A 19,853-nucleotide genomic window follows, 5' to 3' on the forward strand; every position below is an offset into this window, starting at 1 on the left:
GATGTAAGATGCACTCGTGCCATGCTCGCGTACTACCGACATGGTCTCACAGTACCTGTAAATAGTAGATTCAGAAGATTTTAGGAGTCACCATTTTCCCCCTCCAAAAAAAGCTAAACTTCCAGTGTTAAACAGATGGACAACAACTTTATCATGTGCATCCCAGTGGAAAGAATTTGTTTAATACATTAAAAAAAAAAATCAGATGTATGGCAATGGACAAAATAACGTTCTGTAATTTTTGGACTATAAGCCGCTACTTTTCCCCCCTCATTTTGAATCCTGCTGCTGCTGTTTATAGTCCAGTGTGGTTTATTTTATATTGGCGTCATAAGAATGTCATAAGACAGTCATAACTATGACACGACACTGTCATGGGCAGTAATGAATGCGTATGACGGATGTCATTTAGTGTCATCTGACAAATTTTGTCTTTAACTCCATTTATGTCCAGCTCGAATGTTTTACATTCATTCAAAATTGAGGTAAATTGCCGGATGACACTAAATGGCATTTGTCATAAGTAGGCATGCGCCGGTTAACGGTTTCAAGGTATACCAAGGTATGAAAACGTCACGGTTTCAAAACCACAAAATTTTTCCGTCGTACCGTAGTTACGGTATTAGCTATTTTTGAAGTCCCAAAAATGTAGCGAGAAATCCGTGGCTTGGAACGGCAGTGCTCACCCATCCCCTTCAAGTCGTTGCTCTTTCCTGTGTCTGTCAGTGACACCCCACCTGAGCTTTTTCCCCGCTCAAAAAAAAAGACAGTCGCTAGTATAGGAGTACTTCGGCTATCGAAAAGAAACAGACAGCCGCGGCTTAAGAGGAGGAAGGACAGCTGACGTGCAGGCAACACCTGCAACATGATTTTACATTTACATGATCATTATCCGTCACTTTACACAAAATTTAAGGTAAGTAAATGCTGTCATGAATGTTTCCCACTAGCTAGTTAGCTAGTACCAGCTGGTTTAGTGTGTCTAGCGATGCCAAAACAAATACTATGACGTAAGCTCGTTAACGAGGCAGATAGCCGTCTTGGCATGGTAACTAGCCACGTTAACTAGTTTCCTCTCTACCATTAGCCTACTTTTGTAGTCTTCCGCCATTGTAAACATCTGCCAATTTGCAAATATGTTGTGACAAATCAAAAAAATCCTGTTCAATGGAATTTTTTTTTTTTTTTAACCCATATATCTAAATAGTAAAACATTTTAGAGCTAAAATTGCAATACAGTGATACCGTGAAACCGCGGTATTTTTGGTTAAGGTTATTATACCATCAAAATCTCATACCGGCACATGCCCAGTCGTAAGCCTTCATTAAAGCTCATGAAAGTGTGATGTCATAATTATGACGGTCTTATGACGCCGCTGTTAAATAAAGTGTTATACTTTAGGTGTAAATATCCCATAATACAGTGAGGACAGCTGCGGCTTATAGTCCGGTGCTGCTTATCTATGAACAAATGCCGTTTTCGTGTCATATTTGATGGGAGGTGGCTTATTGTCAGGTTTGCCTTATAGTCCGAAAATTATGGGTAAATAAAATCCAGTATTTCCAGGAAATGGCCTTGAATCGCTCCCAGCCGTTCCAGTTGAAATGCATTGAACGTCTTTTACCGTCAATTGCAGTGAATGAGTTATTTAAAAAATAAAATTAAGAATTTGTGAAATGTATGATTTTATGAGTTTTCAAAATGGCTGAAAAGCAACAGGATGGGATTGTGACAAATTTACAATGGATTAACAATAGCTCGAAATTTGTGAATCTCACACTGCTCAAATGAACACAATTTGTGACACACTGACATAGTGGCACAAATGAAGGCCATGCACTGCATGAAATTCTAATCGCTGTCTCTATGTGTGTGATGGAGTGTCCTGACCTGCAGTTTGAGGTTCCGCAGTACCGTTTTCTCCCTTCATAAATCAAACGAATGACCCTGTTTTACCCGCCAACGCCACCACTAACCCCTCTTCCGCCCATCCCACCCTACCTCTGGATTAAGGGATCAATTCAGGCCACATCAGCATTTTCCCCTCATCATCAGTCTCCTTTGGTGTTAGTTTATTTATTTATTTTTTAGCAGAAACAAAGATCAACAATGATAAAAACATTGAACAATAACACAAGAGACGGCAGCTGAATTGCCATTGAAGACTTCACAAGGAATTGCTGGCGCTTTTTAAAGTATGCCATCAGTTGGCCCGTCTTTGTTAGAAATACAAAATCTGAATGAGAGCAAACACAAAAGATGCTCCAATAATTTGACAACATGTTTGCTTGCTAGTAAAGTTTTGGACTGTATAGTATAAAAACTCAGAGTGATTGATTGTTTGTGATCGTTTTCGGTCATACTTGAAATATCAAGTGGCAAAAATAGATATAAAATCCTGATTTGTAGCAAGTTAAAACCCACTCTTTCACAAGAAGAGTTATTTGTGTTCCATGTTTTCTGGACTATAAGTCGCATTTTTTATTTCATAGTTTGGCTGGCCTGCAACTTTTTCTCAGATGTGCCTAATATACAGTGGTACCTTGACATAAGATCGTATCGACATCCGATGAAAAATTTCGCCGTCATTTGTCACAACATATGGTGACATGCTCGAAATATGACTATTTACGACAGTGTTTCAATTTAATTGTTTTCCCGCAAGACGGACACACAGCGGATTTTCTTGTGAGAGAAATCAACACGGGTCCCAAGAAGGTTAGTGCAGGTGGACCTCGCATGCAAACCGGCACTCGTCCGCTCCAAGACAAAAATCAAAGTTCTGAATGAGAAAACTTTGCAGCAACTCTGTGAGAGTTTGGAGGCTAAATCATGGGCAACTGTTTACAATGCCTGCGATCCCGACACTGCTTATAACTGCTTGATCCATGAACTAACTGATTCTATACACAACTCCATTCCTGAGAAGACTGTCACACACAGCAATAATAATTGTAACCCTTGGCTTACCAACGGGATACTAAACTCTATAAAACAGAAAAATAAACTTTACAAGGCTTATTTAAAAAATCCTACTGATGAAAACAAAAACAAATATCATAGATACAGAAATAAACTCACGCATATTTTAAGGAAAAGCAAATGTAGCTATTATACAGAACATATTAGTGCAGCCCAAGGTGACTCTAAAAAAACATGGGCAGTTTTAAATAAAGTCATAAACAAAGGCCAGAAGTCACCAGTGCTACCCGATTCTTTGGATGGCAACATTTCTCTATTGGCTAACAACTTAAATGACCACTTCATTTCCATAGGTGAGGAACTTGCAAACAAAATCAGACCCCCTGTAGGTCTATTTTACAAACACTATCTTTCTGGCAATTATTTAAACTCATTTTTCTTTAGACCTACAGATGTTACTGAACTCCATACAATTATTAAAAACCTGAGAAGTTCTCATACAGCAGCAGCAGATGAAATAAGCAGTAAGATCATGATTCCCATTGCCCATATAATTGCAAAACCACTTGCGTATTGCATTAATTTGTCCCTACTTCATGGCGTAGTGCCAAAACAGACCAAAATTGCCAGAATCACTCCAGTGTACAAATCTGGAGATAAAAATAACATGAACAACTACCGCCCAATTGCCATTCTACCCACTCTCTCCAAGGTACTAGAAAGAGTCGTATACAATAGACTAAGCGAATACCTAGACAAGTTTCACATTCTAAACAGTTCACAATATGGCTTCAGAAAGAAGAATTCAACGTGCATGGCCATTCTAGATCTTGTTGAAAAAATTAATGATGCCTTTGAGCAAGGCAAGTGTGGCGTTGGCATTTTTTTGGATTTATCTAAGGCTTTTGACACCATTGACCATAGTATTTTACTGGATAAGATACATCATTATGGTATTAGAGGAATAGCATACAACTGGTTCAAAAGTTACTTATTTAGTCGACAACAATATGTAAGTATTAACAATCACGTTTCACAAAAAAAGGAAATAAAACATGGAGTCCCCCAGGGATCAATTTTGGGCCCACTACTTTTTCTTATTTACATTAATGACCTTGTTAATTCTTCTGACATACTACACATGATTTTGTTTGCTGATGATACTAACTTGTTTCTTTCACATAAAAACCCATTAGACCTACAGCATATTTTAAATGCAGAGTTATTAAAGATAGATAGCTGGCTCAGGTGCAACAAACTTTCCCTCAACATCAACAAAACCAATTACATAGTATTTAGATCAAACAAGAAAGCAGTTGACACAAACAGGATTTGTCTGAAAGTAAACGACGACAATTTATTACAAGTTGATTCCACAAAGTTCCTGGGAGTCTTCATTGATAAGTCTCTCAACTTCAAATGCCATATAGAACACCTTATATCTACACTATCCAAATATGTTGGACTATTCTTCAAAATACGACACCATCTCCCTTTAACCGCACTTCTTACCTTGTACAAAACGTTGTTTGAGCCCCATATCAACTACTGTAACATCATATGGTGCAACACGTTCCCCAGTCACCTAAAGAAATTAGAAACTCTACAAAAGAAGATGGTACGGGCCATGTCCTGGGCTAGTTTCAATGCTCCCACCTACTCCTTGTTTTATAATTTACGCCTTCTCCGACTCACTGATTTAAACACATTTCATAACGCATGTACAATGTTCCCAATTGTAAATAATATGAATAGCAGACTGTCTGAGCTCATTCCAGTCTGGACTCCTCTCCATACTCATAACACCAGAAACAAAGACCTCATCAGTGGAAAAAAGAGAAGACTTGTTAGCACCAGCCTGGGCATTGCAACTCGAGGCCCCCAGATCTGGAATGAGCTCGATGAAAATCTAAAAGTGTTGAAATCCATCTCCACCTTTAAAACGATGCTAAAAAGTATCCTGATCAGTAAATATGACAATTCCAACATACTTAGGTTATAAATTGTCTTCTAGGGAAGTATTTCTTTTATTTTTTTTTTCTGTGTGTGTGGGTGGGCGTGTGTGAGTGTGTTTGTGTATATATATATTGAGTTATTGTACATTACTATGTTTTTGTAAGAGAACACTGTAAAAAACTGCAACTCACCCTATGCTCATCTGATAATGATCTGATCACGTTTCTTGTGATTGTCTTGATGTATGCAGGCTCCTGACTATAAGCTTTTAGTAGCTTCTTAAGGAGACCTGACTCACACATAATCTTGGCTCAGCACTGAGATATGATGTACACTTTGTAAATATGTGTGTGTGTGAATAAATTGTGTGTGTGAAATTGGTGAAAAAGGGAAAAAGGTGAGCTTACCATTGAAATTAAGAAGGAAATGATTGAAAGATATGACTGTGGTGTGTGCGTCAGTGAATTGGCTCAACAATACGGCCGGAATATGTCTACGGTCTCGAGAACGACTCATTATTATTGTAACATCAGCAAGGTAACCAGCTTTGTCAGGGTTTTAATCATTTATTTCAGATCTTGTGCAACACAACACGGCTAATGTCCGCCGTAGCCGACGCCAACAGCAACAGAACATCAAAAAAAGTAAAGCTTCCCACTCTTTTGTACCTTTCTCACTATCTCGTCAGTCATGTGGTGTGTTCAGGAATAGCATGCAAAACACAAACGCCATATTAGAATCCGATTCGTTGCATTATTATTATTATGATTTTTCTTTATAATTTACAGGTAGTCCCCGGTTAACGAACAAGTTCTGTTCCTGCGCTGGCAATGTAACCCAGATTTCCCCGAAAGTCGGAATTAACCCTATAAATACCTTAAAACACCCTCTTTAAAAAACAACAACATGTTTTTGGATAGGTTTATGTCATTGTACTGTCCTCGCCAAGACATTGGGTCTAAGTCCTACCTAGACAGTGAGCTAAGCTCCAAAATGTCAGACGTCCGTGTGGTTTGCTGACTTTATTCAGCTGCTCATGACATCAACACTTGCAAAATGACTCTGAAATAAAATTAACTTAAATCAGTCTCATCTCAATTCAAATTTGCGTTTACAAAGTAGCCGCTGATACAACAACAACAACAAACGATTAGCATGTATCAGTTAGCGTCCGCACATCATCAAAAACAGTCACATTACCTCGACCCAAATATTCGACCACAGTTGAAAACACAATAAACAGTACAAAAGAGGTTATATACAGCAGTCTTTTCTCGATGGTTCACAAGCAACAAATGTGCGTGGAGGCTGTCACCTCTGCCACTCGGCTGCTCTCTGTGTGCGGTGGGCGGGCGCCTCTTTACATGAGTTCACATCGTGCGCCAAAATAAAAGCATGCATCACAAAACAAAAATTAACATAAAAAAATAAATAAATGACGAGACGCAGGCGTCGTAAAGTCGAAATCGGGAAACTCGAGTCCGTCATAATCCGGGGACTACCTGTATTTGTTTTTCTATGTGTATTTGCTATTTGTAATTGTACCTGCAGTATTTATGAAGGGTTTAGCATAAGTATTTGGGCTGTGGAACAAATTAATCGAAATACTATAATGTATTCTTATGGGAAAATCCCGCTCGACATTCGACCGTTTCGACTTACAAACCAGTTCCTGAAACCAATTAAATTTGTATGTAGAAGTACCACTATATATGTATTTTTACAGGTTGAAGGCCTGTCAAGTCTCCACTCAAGTAGTTGTCGTAGTAGTTCTTCTTCTTGTGGACACTAAATTTGAAGTTATACTCCATAAGGCATTCATGAACCAATCTTCTTGAAACTTGGTAGCAATGAAGCATGTGCCGGTATCTATTGATCCTTGATTTCTGACTTTTTTTTTTTTTTTGTGCATCAGTGCTTAATGAATTAATTGTGGACTTATTGTTACTGTAGGTTACTAGTGAGCCAGTAGAGGGCATGCACACTCTTAGTCACAGCATTCACTCTGTAGTGTGTTGTAGCACACACGTGCTTGTCGTTCACAACTGAAGGCGCTTCAGGCTTGCCCTCTATGTCTAGAGTTGGCCGAGTTGTCCAATAGTGATACTGAAAATGAAGACTTGAACTTATTGGCTGCCACTGAAGGCAAATGATGTCAAAAAAATAAGATAACCGAAGTAAACATAAGACGCATTACATTTCTCTCTTGTGCATTTTTTGGTAAATATTCTAGTGCGACTTATAGTCCAAAAAATACAGGAGTTGTTTGTGTGTGTTACAGGTCCTTAGTATTGGATCCTATTAGGTTGTGTTGGTAGAACTACTATTGTGTTTCTTTTCCGCTTTGGCTGAAGGTCTCCATTAGACACAAATTAGCAAAGGTGCCAACGGGCAGGAAATCTTTCTTATTGATTTCGGTTGCTTTCTATTCATTGACAACAGCGACCAAATTAAAGCTGCTTCAGCTTTTTGTGGAACTGTACGTATAGAATGACACACTTTGCTCGCATTGAATAAGACTCCTCCCTCCTCCATATTGATTTGGGAACCTTTACTGCTGATTTGAGGTCTGTCTGGGCTTCACTGCAGCTTTAATTCAGTTTAGGGAGGCGTATTAGCTGCGAGGATAATAAGGCCCATGGAAATGTAAAGTGCCCAGGTCATCTTTTCAAGGCCGATTAATTGCATTTAAAGACGACGGGAGGACTTTTTAATTTGACGGCCATTAGACGCCAAGGGTTGAATAATGGATGAGCACCTTCTTCTCTTACTGTGCTGCTCCTCTTAAAAAAAAAGAAATCTGCATGTCCTTGTCTTTATTCTCCAAGGAGTCCTTCCTCGATACAGGAGCTTCTTTCACACAAAATCGACGCATCAGAGCCGTGGCAGGACTCATTTTTCGCAGGATAAAACTCAAACAAAGCTTTCTACTTTGCTTTACCCAAAGTATTGAGCCTCATTTTCAGCTTCCTGCTATTCCATTTCACAATGCTGTCTCGCTTCTGTTACAGCTCTGAAAGTATCCCCATAGCTGTTTTCTTGAGTTCAGTCAGTGTAGTGCAAAAAAATCCACATATTTTCCTTTTCCAGTTGTTAACCCACAAGAGAACGTGGAGTCCCGCTGGATGCAAGCCCGCTTGATACCTTAATTCCTTCTCATCCGCTATATTCCCCCTCGCGGCTTTTCAGACAAAGTCCTTGGAAACGGCGTCAGCAAAGTTTGGCGCCGACATAAGGATGGAGATGGTGCAGATAATGTTGAAGACGCTAAACGCCACCAGACACAGGCGGTCGATTACGGCCCCAGCGAACTTCCACTGGTCGGCAACGGATTCCGCCTCATCGTGCTCGCGAAATCGGTCCGCCATGTAGCGTACCTCCTCTAGGATTGCTTGAAGCAGGGGGTCCCCGTGGCTTAGGACTTGGCACGGACCGCTGCCCACGCCGAAGCCACCCCCACTGGAGACGGTGCTAGGGCAGCCCATGCCGTCCAAATTAGGTGCCGGTGGCGGCGGGGATCCGCAAAGATGGGGCGGCAGGTGTGGGGGCGGGCTCCGGGGCCCTGTAGAGATGTTATTGCACCTCTGGCCCGCATCGGGCAACAATGAAGGCTCTTCCATTCCTTGAAAGTAAAGTAGGTTACCGTTGTTGGTGGTGCCAGACGGTCCGTGGGGGTGCGGTTGGTGGAGCGGGTGCAGGTTCTGAGGGTGCAACGAGTGCAGGCCAGGATCACCATGATTGGGTATGCTACCGCTATGAGAGCCTGAGGAGCAGCGACGCAGGTGGGGGGCACACGGGGGCCTTCTGGGTTTTTCTGCTTCACCGGGACGCTTCATCCGAAGAAACCACGCCACCCATTGAAGAAGAACCAGCTTTACCTAGACAAGGAAGCAAAAACCGAACCTCTCATTAACAGGAAAGCGGTGGTAGTTTGCGTTTTGGAGAAGACTGCCAATATTTTATAGCAGGTTAAAGTGTTTAGTACATTGTCCTTTTTCTATTAACGGCAATGTACCAATGCTTACGTTTTACAATGTTTAATACAGATGCGTTTCCTTATTTTGTATGTCTGAACTTTAATTCTTCGGTCTGTTGATGATCAATAAACATCTGTGATGAACTAGAGTCTCATAAGCAATCAACATGCACGTGTGCCGAGTGCACTCAGGGCACTCAAACACATGAATACGGCGATAAATCCCAGTCAGGGAAATTACCAACCTCATTTTTATTTGCCGTGCGATAAATTCACTTATTGCATATCGCAACAGGCTTAAACCGTAGATGATTCTGCTCGTTTCAAAAAAATGCTCCAACACGATCAAAGAAAGGACTGTTGAGTTAAGATAATCATAATAATACAAAGGAATTTGCATCAATACCAATTAAGAGGATTTTATGACTGGTATATGGTAATCCACATCTAATGAGATAAAAAAAATATAATGAATTCTTACTGTTGTAGGACTAAAATAGAAATGCACAATTGAAGCAATTAAATATACATCCTGGATTTGAGGTGCTATAGGTGATCCTGTTTAGGTGACCTTTCATGGATTTATTGTGTCCGACCCCAAAAAGGTAATAAAGCTAGTTAAATGTAAGTAATTAAATTATTGTCAGAGAAATACACCTCAAACCTATAAAATGATGGTCGGGGATATTAGTGCATCCAAGGGAGATTCATGACCACCATAAAACAATAAGACTACACACCTGGAAGAATTCAAATGTACGTCTGGAATTTTATGAGCTCCTGTTGTCAAAAGTAATGTACACCTGGTTGCGATAAAATTTTTGTCCTGGACTTTATGACCACCTGTTATCCCAACATCAAACGGAAGGATTAACTAATGGCGTCATGGAATGCACACCTGGAAACATAATCAACATCTGGGATTTTGTATCCTCAGCTTCAGTGAGAAGCAAACAACATCTGTTACCCAGGTAACTCAGGTAAATGTGATTTTTTTTTTTCATAATTTGATGAATTGACACAGTTTCTACTTTTTTGGGCTCCATTCCAATCCTTCCTCTGCACCAAGACAACACAGAGCTGGATGCTTCCACAAGGGCATTGCTGCTTCATCTGAGGTGGTGGGCGTATGCTGAATCCTTCTACACGACTCTGTTTATAACGCCAGGTAACCCACTGTGTTTATTGCAAAATGCTAGCAAAATAGAGGTTTGAGGTTACCGACAGAGCCTAAAATGGCATTATAGGTAGTGTTCCACTACCTATATTGTAGGAGCCATTTTCTATCTTATGAGCTGAAGTGCAGTCTAAAAGATATCGAGGCACAGCATGTTTTATAGCCGACTGACTGACAGCACCTAAGATGAGTCACTCACTGCACAGGAAGTCAGCAGGGAAGGAGAGGAAAATGGTTAGAAGCTAAATATGGATTGAAAATAAAGTTGGAAGAAGGGAAGTGTGTGAGTCTCACCCATTTGGGCATATTCCCTCCGTTGGGATCGTGATGATGATACTGCAGGACTACCACGGTGGCGATAACGGACATGCCCACAATGATCATGATGCTGGCAAAGTACTGACCTAGAAGTGTAGAATTGAATAGTGTTAGACTACATTCTTTTGCAATTGAACAGTATCAGAAACAATGTTTTCCAGGGGTGAAAGTGGGCCGGAACGGTCCGGTACACCGTTCCAGTCAAAGATTTGGAGCCGGAACGGTGCTTTGATCCCGAAAATATGACAGCAACTGTCAAAACTCAATGTTTAAAAAAAAAAAAAAAAAACCTGGCACCCTGCCATACACCAATGTTGTTTTCTTCAACGATGACGATAATGAAAATATTTCGTCAACCAACAATTTTTTCATGACGATGACACGCTGAAAACTTGTCTTGGGAGACTAAAACATAACGAGATGGATGCCAGGTGTCGTCTGACGACATGAGAACGAGATGGAAAATTTGCCATAGTTTCCGTTATAAATTCATAATGTGTGAATGTTTCTTATTTTATGTGTAGTTAGCATGCATTTAGCAGTGTTTGGTCGTGTCACTCATGTGACGTGCTGCGCCCCCCGATCCCCCCAACCCACACACACGCTTAAGGCCGAGTTATGCTTCTAAGGCAGAACTAGTCAGTCAAGGCAGACCCGATTTACGACCGTCATAGCCTGACGTGCACCTCCACATATTCCTGACTGACGTGACGCAAATGGACTGTGATTGGTCCGCTCAGACTGTTGTTTCCAGTTCAGCGCAAAATCACCGCCATTTTCAAACATTGTTGTGCTACATGCAAAAATGGGCCAAGCCGCCGAGAATATCATCGAAGAGGTCCGCAAGTACGACAACCTCTACAATGTCTTTTCAAGACATTATAAAGATTTCCGAATGGCAAGCAATTCATGGAAGGAGATTGCTGAAAATACGGAGCTGGAGGTCAGCGATTGCATTAAAAAAATGGAAGAACCTCCGAGACAAGCATGTGTGCGTTCGGATGCGAATGGCCACACGAAGCGGTGACACAGTCGGCCAAACACTACCAGCTTTTTATCACTTTATGGCGTATTTTTGATTGGTGCACTTTATCAGTGTGCTTAGGTTTGCTGTGAGTCTGTGACTTAGTTACATTTTACACTTCAAGTATATAAAGAATAAAGCACAGGTTTGGTGTCAAATAGTTGTTTTGATGTTTAATTTTCAACAACAGACAGTTCACACACTTGATACATCATCACTAATGGCGTACCGCAAGCAACACGTCACTTCCGCTCATTAATATTCATGGCATTAGCTACAGTTGCTATGCAAGGACAAGCCACCATTTGTCCCTAATAGGAAATGAATGGAAATCGTGTACGCAGGAGATGTTTACAGCGCTAAACCTACCAATTCTCTCCGAAAATGATGTGCCTGGTGCCAAATTGACTGGCGTAGATGTGGAAGAATATAAAAATGTTCAGTTAAAGAGATGGCTTTAGCGTCGAAGGCTGAAAAAGACGAAAAAAACGAGCCGACCTAAGCATAGCTTTAGCTTTTTTTTAATCGACGCGACTGACAATGACATTCTCCGGTTTCAACAAGCTATCCTTTACCATCAGCCCTGTCTTTCTTATATATCCTCTGGTTGTCCTACATCTCTTACCGTTCTTGGGGGTAATTTAGTTAGCTTTGTGTAGCGGTCGCAAATGCTACTCAGTGACAGCCAACGAACACTTTAAATTTTTTCATTGATAACACATCTTAATCCTATAATTTATTTACACTTCCCCCTTACTAAAGTTGTTTTTGTATATATATATATATATATAAAACAGAAACGGTAACAGTGGCAGTCAGATACCATTGTAGTTTTTTCAGGTCATTCATTGTCAGACAGAAGCAGTACGGCACAACGTTACGCAAAAAAAAAAAATAAAGTAAAAATATAAAAATGGCTTACCTCTTTGTCCTCTGAAAGACCATGCCAACCCAACATAATGTTTACTGCATATGAAACGTGAATGGATTCGCCGAGCTGGTGTTAAAGTCCGCGCAAGTTGATTCGGTGTTCACATTTTTTTCCTCCCGAGTTTTTGGTTTCCGGGAACGTATGAAGAAAACATCCTTCATGGTCGTAATGTCTAGAGTCGTTTCTACAAGTTCCAAAAAAGCAATGCGTGATCGCCATGTTCGTTTTTGAAAGATTACCGGCGAAAAGTAGCACTTTTTACCTGGGGTCTATGCGAGGGCGGGTCTATAATGTCCCACTTCGGCTTTACTTCCGCTTTACGATGCGACGTCACGGTCTAAAAATAGCCTGCGTGCGGTACGCCATTGAGAGTGTCTCGGTGCTTTGATGATAACATGTTTACCATCAAGGCTACGAATGCAGTTTGGGAAGTTCCATAGCCTCCAGAAATCTGTTATGGCTTCCCACTGGCTGGTTGTAGGACACGGCAAAGAAATCGAACAAATTGGACAGACCACTTCCGCAACACTCTTCTACGTCCCCTGCACCTCAACATTTGTATGATCAATATTTCTTGTTCAATGTTGATGAGCTGAAGATCCACAATCAACCGTTCCATCTCTGTTGACATTATTGTGTAACCGGAACAAAACTAGAGGAAGTCAACAAGAGTGCCCCAAAACCGTACAAACACAACGCCACACCCCTCTAGTGGCTTGGCGGTGAATCACAGAGCAATGCGTTCCCTTGCCACAGAACTATCGACTGCTCATTGACGCCGTAGGGTCTACATCAGACATGTCCAAAGTCCGGCCCGGGGGCCAAATGCGGCCCGTGGTCAAATTTCATCCGGCCCCCAGCCTCTGTCATAAAATCAATAACATCTGGCCCGCACACAGACTTTATAAATTGGTCAGTAGTACTGCAACCAGCATATGAAGTAGCTTACACACGAAATGCTGCTCCTCATTTACCCACTAAAAGGCAGCAGCATTTTACCCCTTTATTGCCAAATGTATCGCATTTGATACACCTAAAATTTCATGATTTTCAGACTAATTTATCATTTTGACATTTCTTTTTGAAAAAAAAAAAAAAGATGGATGCAAGTCCACACATGCATCGGCAGGTTCCATGAGAAAAAAAACATGATTTAGCATGGGTTATAGATATTAGAGCGCTTATTACACATATTCATTTTGACTTTTCTTTTCACAAATTTGAAAAAAAGGTTTCATTAGGACCTTAATTTTCAAATTTTGGGATTCTCTGATAATTGCTTCATGTTGCAGGTATTTAAGGGCTAAGCAACATTACTCCGTGTGACCCTCTACTTCCAATTTTCTAAAATGGCGACAATCAACTAAAAAAAGTTGACTGTGACGGCCGACGCTTCAAGAATAGGTGGAAATTGGACTATTTCTTCACTAAAACATGCAACAACTGTGTATTGCCTTATTTGCAAAGAGACAGTCGCTGTTTTTAAAGATTTCAATGTGAGGCGATGTTACCAAACAAGACACACTGACATGTACGACAAGATTACAGGGAAGATACGCAGCGAAAAATTGAAGCAACTTGAAGCTAGTTTAATTTCACAGCAGTAGTATTTCGCAAGAGCCCGAGAGTCGAAAGAGAACGCTGCAAAGGGTAGTTGCGAGATTGTTGAAATTATTCATTAAAAAAAATAATAAAGCAAATGTGACACACTGAACGGCTTGCTAAATTTTGCTTAAATATATTGTTCTATGTAAAGGACATCAGCCAGAACCAGCCCAGCCTATACGCAGACTATGCAGCTGCTTAGGGCCCCTGACCACTATGGGGCCCCCAATTTGGCAATTGTTTAATTTATATTCTATTTTGTTGACTACAGTTCGCTTTTTTTGACTTTTGTGAGTTTTGATACTTGATTACAAGCTTAAAAAAATAAAAGTCCTTCCTTAACTTCTTTATTTCCTCTTTAAGAAAAAGGTTTGGCGCTATCTACTGTAAGTTCTGACAATCATTTGGGGTGAGAAGTTTAAAGTATGCAGTGCAAGAAAATCTGATTAATATACAAAATATGGACGTATGGGTTGGATTGCATGCATGGGTTTCACAGTACACTGTGACGAAATGGTGGGCAGAAAATATGGGCCCTTTTGCATTTTTTTGCTTAGGGCCCCCAAATGGCCTGGGCGGGCCCTGACGTCAGCCAAGGTCGGCCCCCCACATTTTTACCACGCCAAATCTGGCCCCCTTTGCAAAACGTTTGGACACCCCTGGTCTACATCGTCGCTACGCCTTCACCACAACGCAGAAGCTTTGCTTTTATATCTTAGCTAGATATGCCATGTTGCGTTAGCCTTTAAAGTGCTTGTGACACGAAAAAGCATGTTTATTTCATAATACACGCGGTATTTTATGCTCCTGAATGATATGGACCGCTTGGATGTGTGTGGAAGCGATTGCTATATTTATTTAGTTTTTTGAATCCCGCGCCAGGAAAATGAGTGACTTCCGGCTTCGGTCTCGCATTGAGGAGGAGGGCGCTGTGACGTGTACGGTAGAAGACGTCCTCTTCACGCTACAGTGTACTGTTGTGTATGAGGACGAAGGATTCAGCTGATTTTGCGGATTAATACTTTTATTTTTTGCATCACGCCAGCCAAACGGCTGCAGAAAAATCATTCTGTATGCGGGAGAGGCGTATGCGCCTTTTTGGAGTTTCAAAAGGTTCCCATTCACCGTGGATATTTACTGTGGGACCATTGGACTTACAAGGAAGTGAGTAAACATCTTGTTTTGTATTATGTCAAATACGAATACAGTGATTACAAAGTAAACACTATAAAATTCCTTTAAATAAAGGACTACTTACGTTTGATCATTGATAGGCATGTAAAAAGCTATCCTCACGCTCATTAGCAGTTAGCTGTTAGCACGTTAGCTACACAACAATTCCAGCCACCCTCCTCCAGGGAACGAACTGTAAATTGCTCTCCGCCGGGCGGTTTGCCGATCCACAAAGAAACTCGACAACCGGGTCGTCATGTCAAATAATCCAGGCTAGTTATGTGTGATTTTCCACTTCGAAGACTTTGAAACATCCCTCGGTTCGGGTTAGCATGTCAGCTAGCTGTCACTCCTTCTGGTCTGTTTACATTCTCCGAAGCCGGGGAAGGGAAATGACATATGTCCGATTTAGGTGTCATAAAATATCGTTCGGCAGGTGTGACAGTAAAGGTAAAGTCGACTGTTTTGACCATTATGGAGTAATTTTGCCATGTCGTCTTGAATAAATGGATTTTTATTATTTTATATTCCATTTAGCACAAGTTATTTGTCATGACCATGCCATTTACTTAGCAATTGGGGAAAGTACTTGGGTAAAAAGAAAATCCTGTAAAAATATTGAAGTAAAGAGACAGAAACAATGACATTTTGCCGCTCTCTTCGTCGCGTTTTCCTCATTGTGAATAGTTCCCCCTCGACGGGCTGACTGGTCCTTCTCAAGCCATTTATATAGCTATTGGGGAAAATACTTGGATAAAAAGAATATCCTGTAAAAATATTGGGAGTAGAGAGACTGAAACAATGACATTTTGCAGCTCTCTTCGTCTCGTTTTCCTCGTTCTGAACAATTCCCCCTCAATGGGCTGAATAGTAAAACCGATGAGCCTAGTCTACCGCTGACGTCATCCACCTGTTGGGGACGCTAAAGCCCTATAATTGTAGGCGTGGCTAACCGGCAGATTAAAAGACTAATTTCTCGTCATCTGCGCTTTGCTAAATTGTTGTATATAGTCGAATCGTCTCAAAATATGATTCTAATTCACATAATAATGCCATTTAAGACTTTTTTTCTGGTGTCGTATGCTCTTTAAAGGTCTGTGCTGAGTGATCATCACACACTAAACTAACTTGTATCGTTGGCATAGCGTTCGCGTTAGCATTAGCATTTAACGTGGTGATTCTGTGTCTTCTTAAACTCTTGGAAAACATTTTACATACAGTTGTTGGCGTCCAATTGAGTTTAATTAATTGCAGATAATTTGCTATTTTCCTGCTGAGTGTGTATTATCATCATGAAAATGGTGATGTCCTTGTAGACTCGACAGTTATGTGCTCGTATGTCATGTTCATTCGAAATTGTTGGAAACCTTTATGTTTTTTCATGGACTAAAAGTTTTATAGTTTATAGATGAAAACATTTTGAGAATTGTCGACTAAAACTTGACGAAATGTGTCTGCGTTTTCGTTGACTAAAACTAGACAAAGAGTACAAACACGTTTGACGACTAAAATATGACTAAGACTAATAAGTACCTTCATCCAAAAGACTAAGACTAAAACGAAAATGAAAATGGCTGCAAAAAACAACTCTGCCATACACGCATCTCCAAGAAGAAAACAATATACTAAAGTCAGATTTACATACACAAGTGTTAACAACAAGCCAAATGAAGTGCTTGACTAGCGTAATCCGTTTCAACCAATAATTATTATGTATTTATTCCACAGTTCTGCCGAGCGGCTTCATTGTATCTGACTCTAACGAGTCGTGTCGATGTGCGCACGCGCGTAGCAAATCACCCTGGACTCAGATGTCCGTTCAATTGACTGACAGACTGATATGTGATCAGCATGGATAGATAGCTCTGATTGGTTCAAATACACATGTTTTCTGGAATAACCATAAAAGAAAAAAAGGACAAACCAGAGAGGTTGTAATGACAGGTAACGAGCAACTTGTTGAATTATTGCGATAAAAAAAAGGACAATGCAACGGAAAATCAATCAAATTTTTAAGAGAAAGAGAGCTGAGGCTTGTTTTATTTTTATTTTATTTTATTTACTCTGGGGAGGTTGAGAACATCTTCCATGTTAATGTGCACATTTGGACTTATTTTTGTTCATTTATGTTAGGTTACTTACAGTGGTATGAAAAAGTATCTGAACCTTTTGGAATTTCTCACATTTCTGCATAAAATCACCATCAAATGTGAGCTGATCTTTGTCAAAATCACACAGATGAAAAAACAAATGTCTGCTTTAACTAAAACCACCCAAACATTTATAGGTTTTCATATTTTAATAAAGCGGCACAGTGGCTGAGTGGTTAGCACGCCTGCCTCACAGTTCTGAGATCAAGGGTTCAATCCCGGGCTTCGGCCTTCCTGTGTGGAGTTTGCATGTTCTCCCCGTGCCTGCGTGGGTTTCCTCCAGGAACTCCGGTTTCCTCCCACATCCCAAAAACATGCATGGTAGGCTGATTGAACACTCTAAATTGTCCGTAGGTATGAGTGTGTGCGTGAATGGTTGTATGGCTCCTTGTGCCCTCCGATTGGCTGGCAACCAGTTCAGGGTGTCCCCTGCCTACTGCCCGTAGTTAGCTGGGATAGGCTCCAGCACCTCCGCGACCCTCGTGAGGAGAAGCGGCATGGAAAATGAATTAATGAATATTTTAATAAGGATAGTATGCAAACAATGACAGAAGGGGGGGGGGGGGTAAGTGACCATCGCATCTAATATTTTGTGCGAAATGAACATAACTTAGGAACATAACTTAAGAACATAGGATGTACATTAAAATTGAAAATAATGCAAATATTGAATTATTTATTGCATCAAATATTGAATTATTTATTGATGTATGTTACTTACATTTTTATAATTTAACAAAAAAAAGTACAAATGACTAACTATGCACATTGAAATAGAATATATTTTAAAGGTAATGCAAACACCCACTTATCACAATAAATACAGTGGTATAAAAAAGTATCTGAACCTTTTGGAATTTCTTACGTTTCTGCATAAAATCACCATCAAATGTGATCTGATCTTTGTCAAAATCACACAGATGAAAATACAGTGTCTGCTTTAACTAAAACCTCCCAAACATTTATAGGTTTTCATATTTTAATGAGGATAGCATGCAAACAATGACAGAAGGGGAAATAAATAAGTAAGTCAACCCTCTGCCTAAGGAGACTTAAAGAGCAATTGAAACCAATTTTTACCAAACATTTTATGTCAGGCTTGTGCCTAATCACTGATGAGTGGTTTAAAGCTTCCCTGCCTGCCCAGTGAGAATTGGCTTGATGAGAAGCATTGTCTGATGTGCATCATGGCTCGGTCAAAAGAGCTGTCTGAAGACCTGCGATCACAAATTGTTGATTTGCATAAAGCTGGGAAAGGATACAAAACCATCTCCAAAAGTCTGGATATTCATCAATCGACAGTCAGATAAGTTGTCTACAAATGGAGAGAGTTTGGCACTGTTGCTTCTCTCCCAAGGAGTGGCCGTCCACCAAAGATGATGCCAAGAGTTCAGCGCAGAATACTCAGAGCGGTAAAAAAGAACCCTAGAGTGTCTGCTAAAGACTTAAGAGAAATCACTGGCACAGTCCAATATCTCTGTGCACACATCAACTATATGTAAAACCATGGCCAAGAATGGTGTTAAATGGAGGACTCCATGGAGAAAGCCACTGCTATCTAAAAAAAAAAAAAAAACATAGCAAAAAGGCGCTTGGACACTCCGCAGAACTTTTGGCAAAATATTTTGTGGACTAATGAAACCAAAGTTGAATTGTTTGTAAGTAACACACAACGTCATGTGTGGAGGAACAAAATATTAAAAGTGATGGTTCACATACTTATTTTCCCCCTTCTGTCATTGTTTGCATACTATCCTCATTGAAATATATAAACCTATAAATGTTTGGGTGGTTTTAGTTAAAGCAGAAACTGTTTTTTCATCTGTGTGATTTTCACAAAAATCAGATCATATTTGATGGTGATTTTATGTAGAAATATTAGAAATTCCAAAAGGTTCAGATACTTTTTCGTACTACTGTATTTATTGTGAAAAGTGGGTGTTTGCACTACCTTTTTCACTTTGCATAGTGTAAAAGTCATTTGTATTTTTTTGTTGTTGAATTAATGTAACATACATTAAAAAATAAGTCAATATTTGCATTTTTTCAATTTTAACGTACATGTATGTACCTTAAATGTATGTGAATGTATATAATAGAATATATGAATGAATATATACTGTATATGTTCTAAAGTAGTAAGAACTGAGGTTTTGCATATTGATGTGGTGAAATGAGGGAAAATAGAAATTAGAAGGGGGTTCGTGTTTTTGTTAACTATTATTTTGCAAATCATTAAAAAAAATACAATTTTTAATTAAAATTAGTTTCTCATACATGCCTTGTTACATGCAGTAGCCTAATGCATGTGTAAAACCTGGTTTGTTTTAATGTGTGTAATAGGAATATGGGAATAACCATGCCAAGAGTAGTTTTCTCATTTCGTTGGTTTTAGGAGGTTTGAGCCCCCACCCTTGAAAAAAAAAAATCTGGCTCTGTGGCAACTTTTATGTCATGGAGTTCCAGCAAGAAATTCTAGCCACTCTCATCCCTGGTGGTAACTTTAGGTGGAAAAGTCCACTTCCTAAAATGGAGCAAAAAGCGCACAGGGAAAAAAAAGATCTTGGAAGGCGCCTAAAATAATAAAATCATCACCTCCTTATTTAGCGGCCAATGTTGC

The 19,853-nt window shown here is 40.0% G+C and overlaps 2 protein-coding genes across 3 annotated transcripts in view; one reads left to right on the forward strand and one right to left on the reverse strand.

Annotated features, from left to right (window-relative positions):
• Positions 1 to 3,444: 3,444 nt before the first annotated feature.
• The window catches only part of chrna11 (cholinergic receptor, nicotinic, alpha 11), a 40,212-nt gene continuing 23,803 nt past the window's right edge, over positions 3,445 to 19,853 (reverse strand). For both annotated transcript variants that reach the window (XM_057827248.1, XM_057827249.1), the window contains 2 exons: positions 10,327 to 10,436; positions 3,445 to 8,757 (listed from right to left, as the gene is read on the reverse strand). In XM_057827248.1, the coding sequence (XP_057683231.1) occupies positions 8,065 to 8,757; positions 10,327 to 10,436 (803 nt within the window). In that variant the 3' untranslated portion in view covers positions 3,445 to 8,064. The remainder of the gene's footprint in view (positions 8,758 to 10,326; positions 10,437 to 19,853) is intronic.
• Positions 13,473 to 19,853, forward strand: part of LOC130910205 (small conductance calcium-activated potassium channel protein 1-like) — a 65,957-nt gene continuing 59,576 nt past the window's right edge. Inside the window, exon 1 of the mRNA XM_057827241.1 lies at positions 13,473 to 15,074. The gene's annotated coding sequence lies outside the window, so the exon portion shown is untranslated. The remainder of the gene's footprint in view (positions 15,075 to 19,853) is intronic.

This window comes from Corythoichthys intestinalis, chromosome 22 (assembly GCF_030265065.1).
Source record: "Corythoichthys intestinalis isolate RoL2023-P3 chromosome 22, ASM3026506v1, whole genome shotgun sequence".
NCBI classification, from domain to species: Eukaryota; Metazoa; Chordata; class Actinopteri; order Syngnathiformes; family Syngnathidae; genus Corythoichthys; species Corythoichthys intestinalis.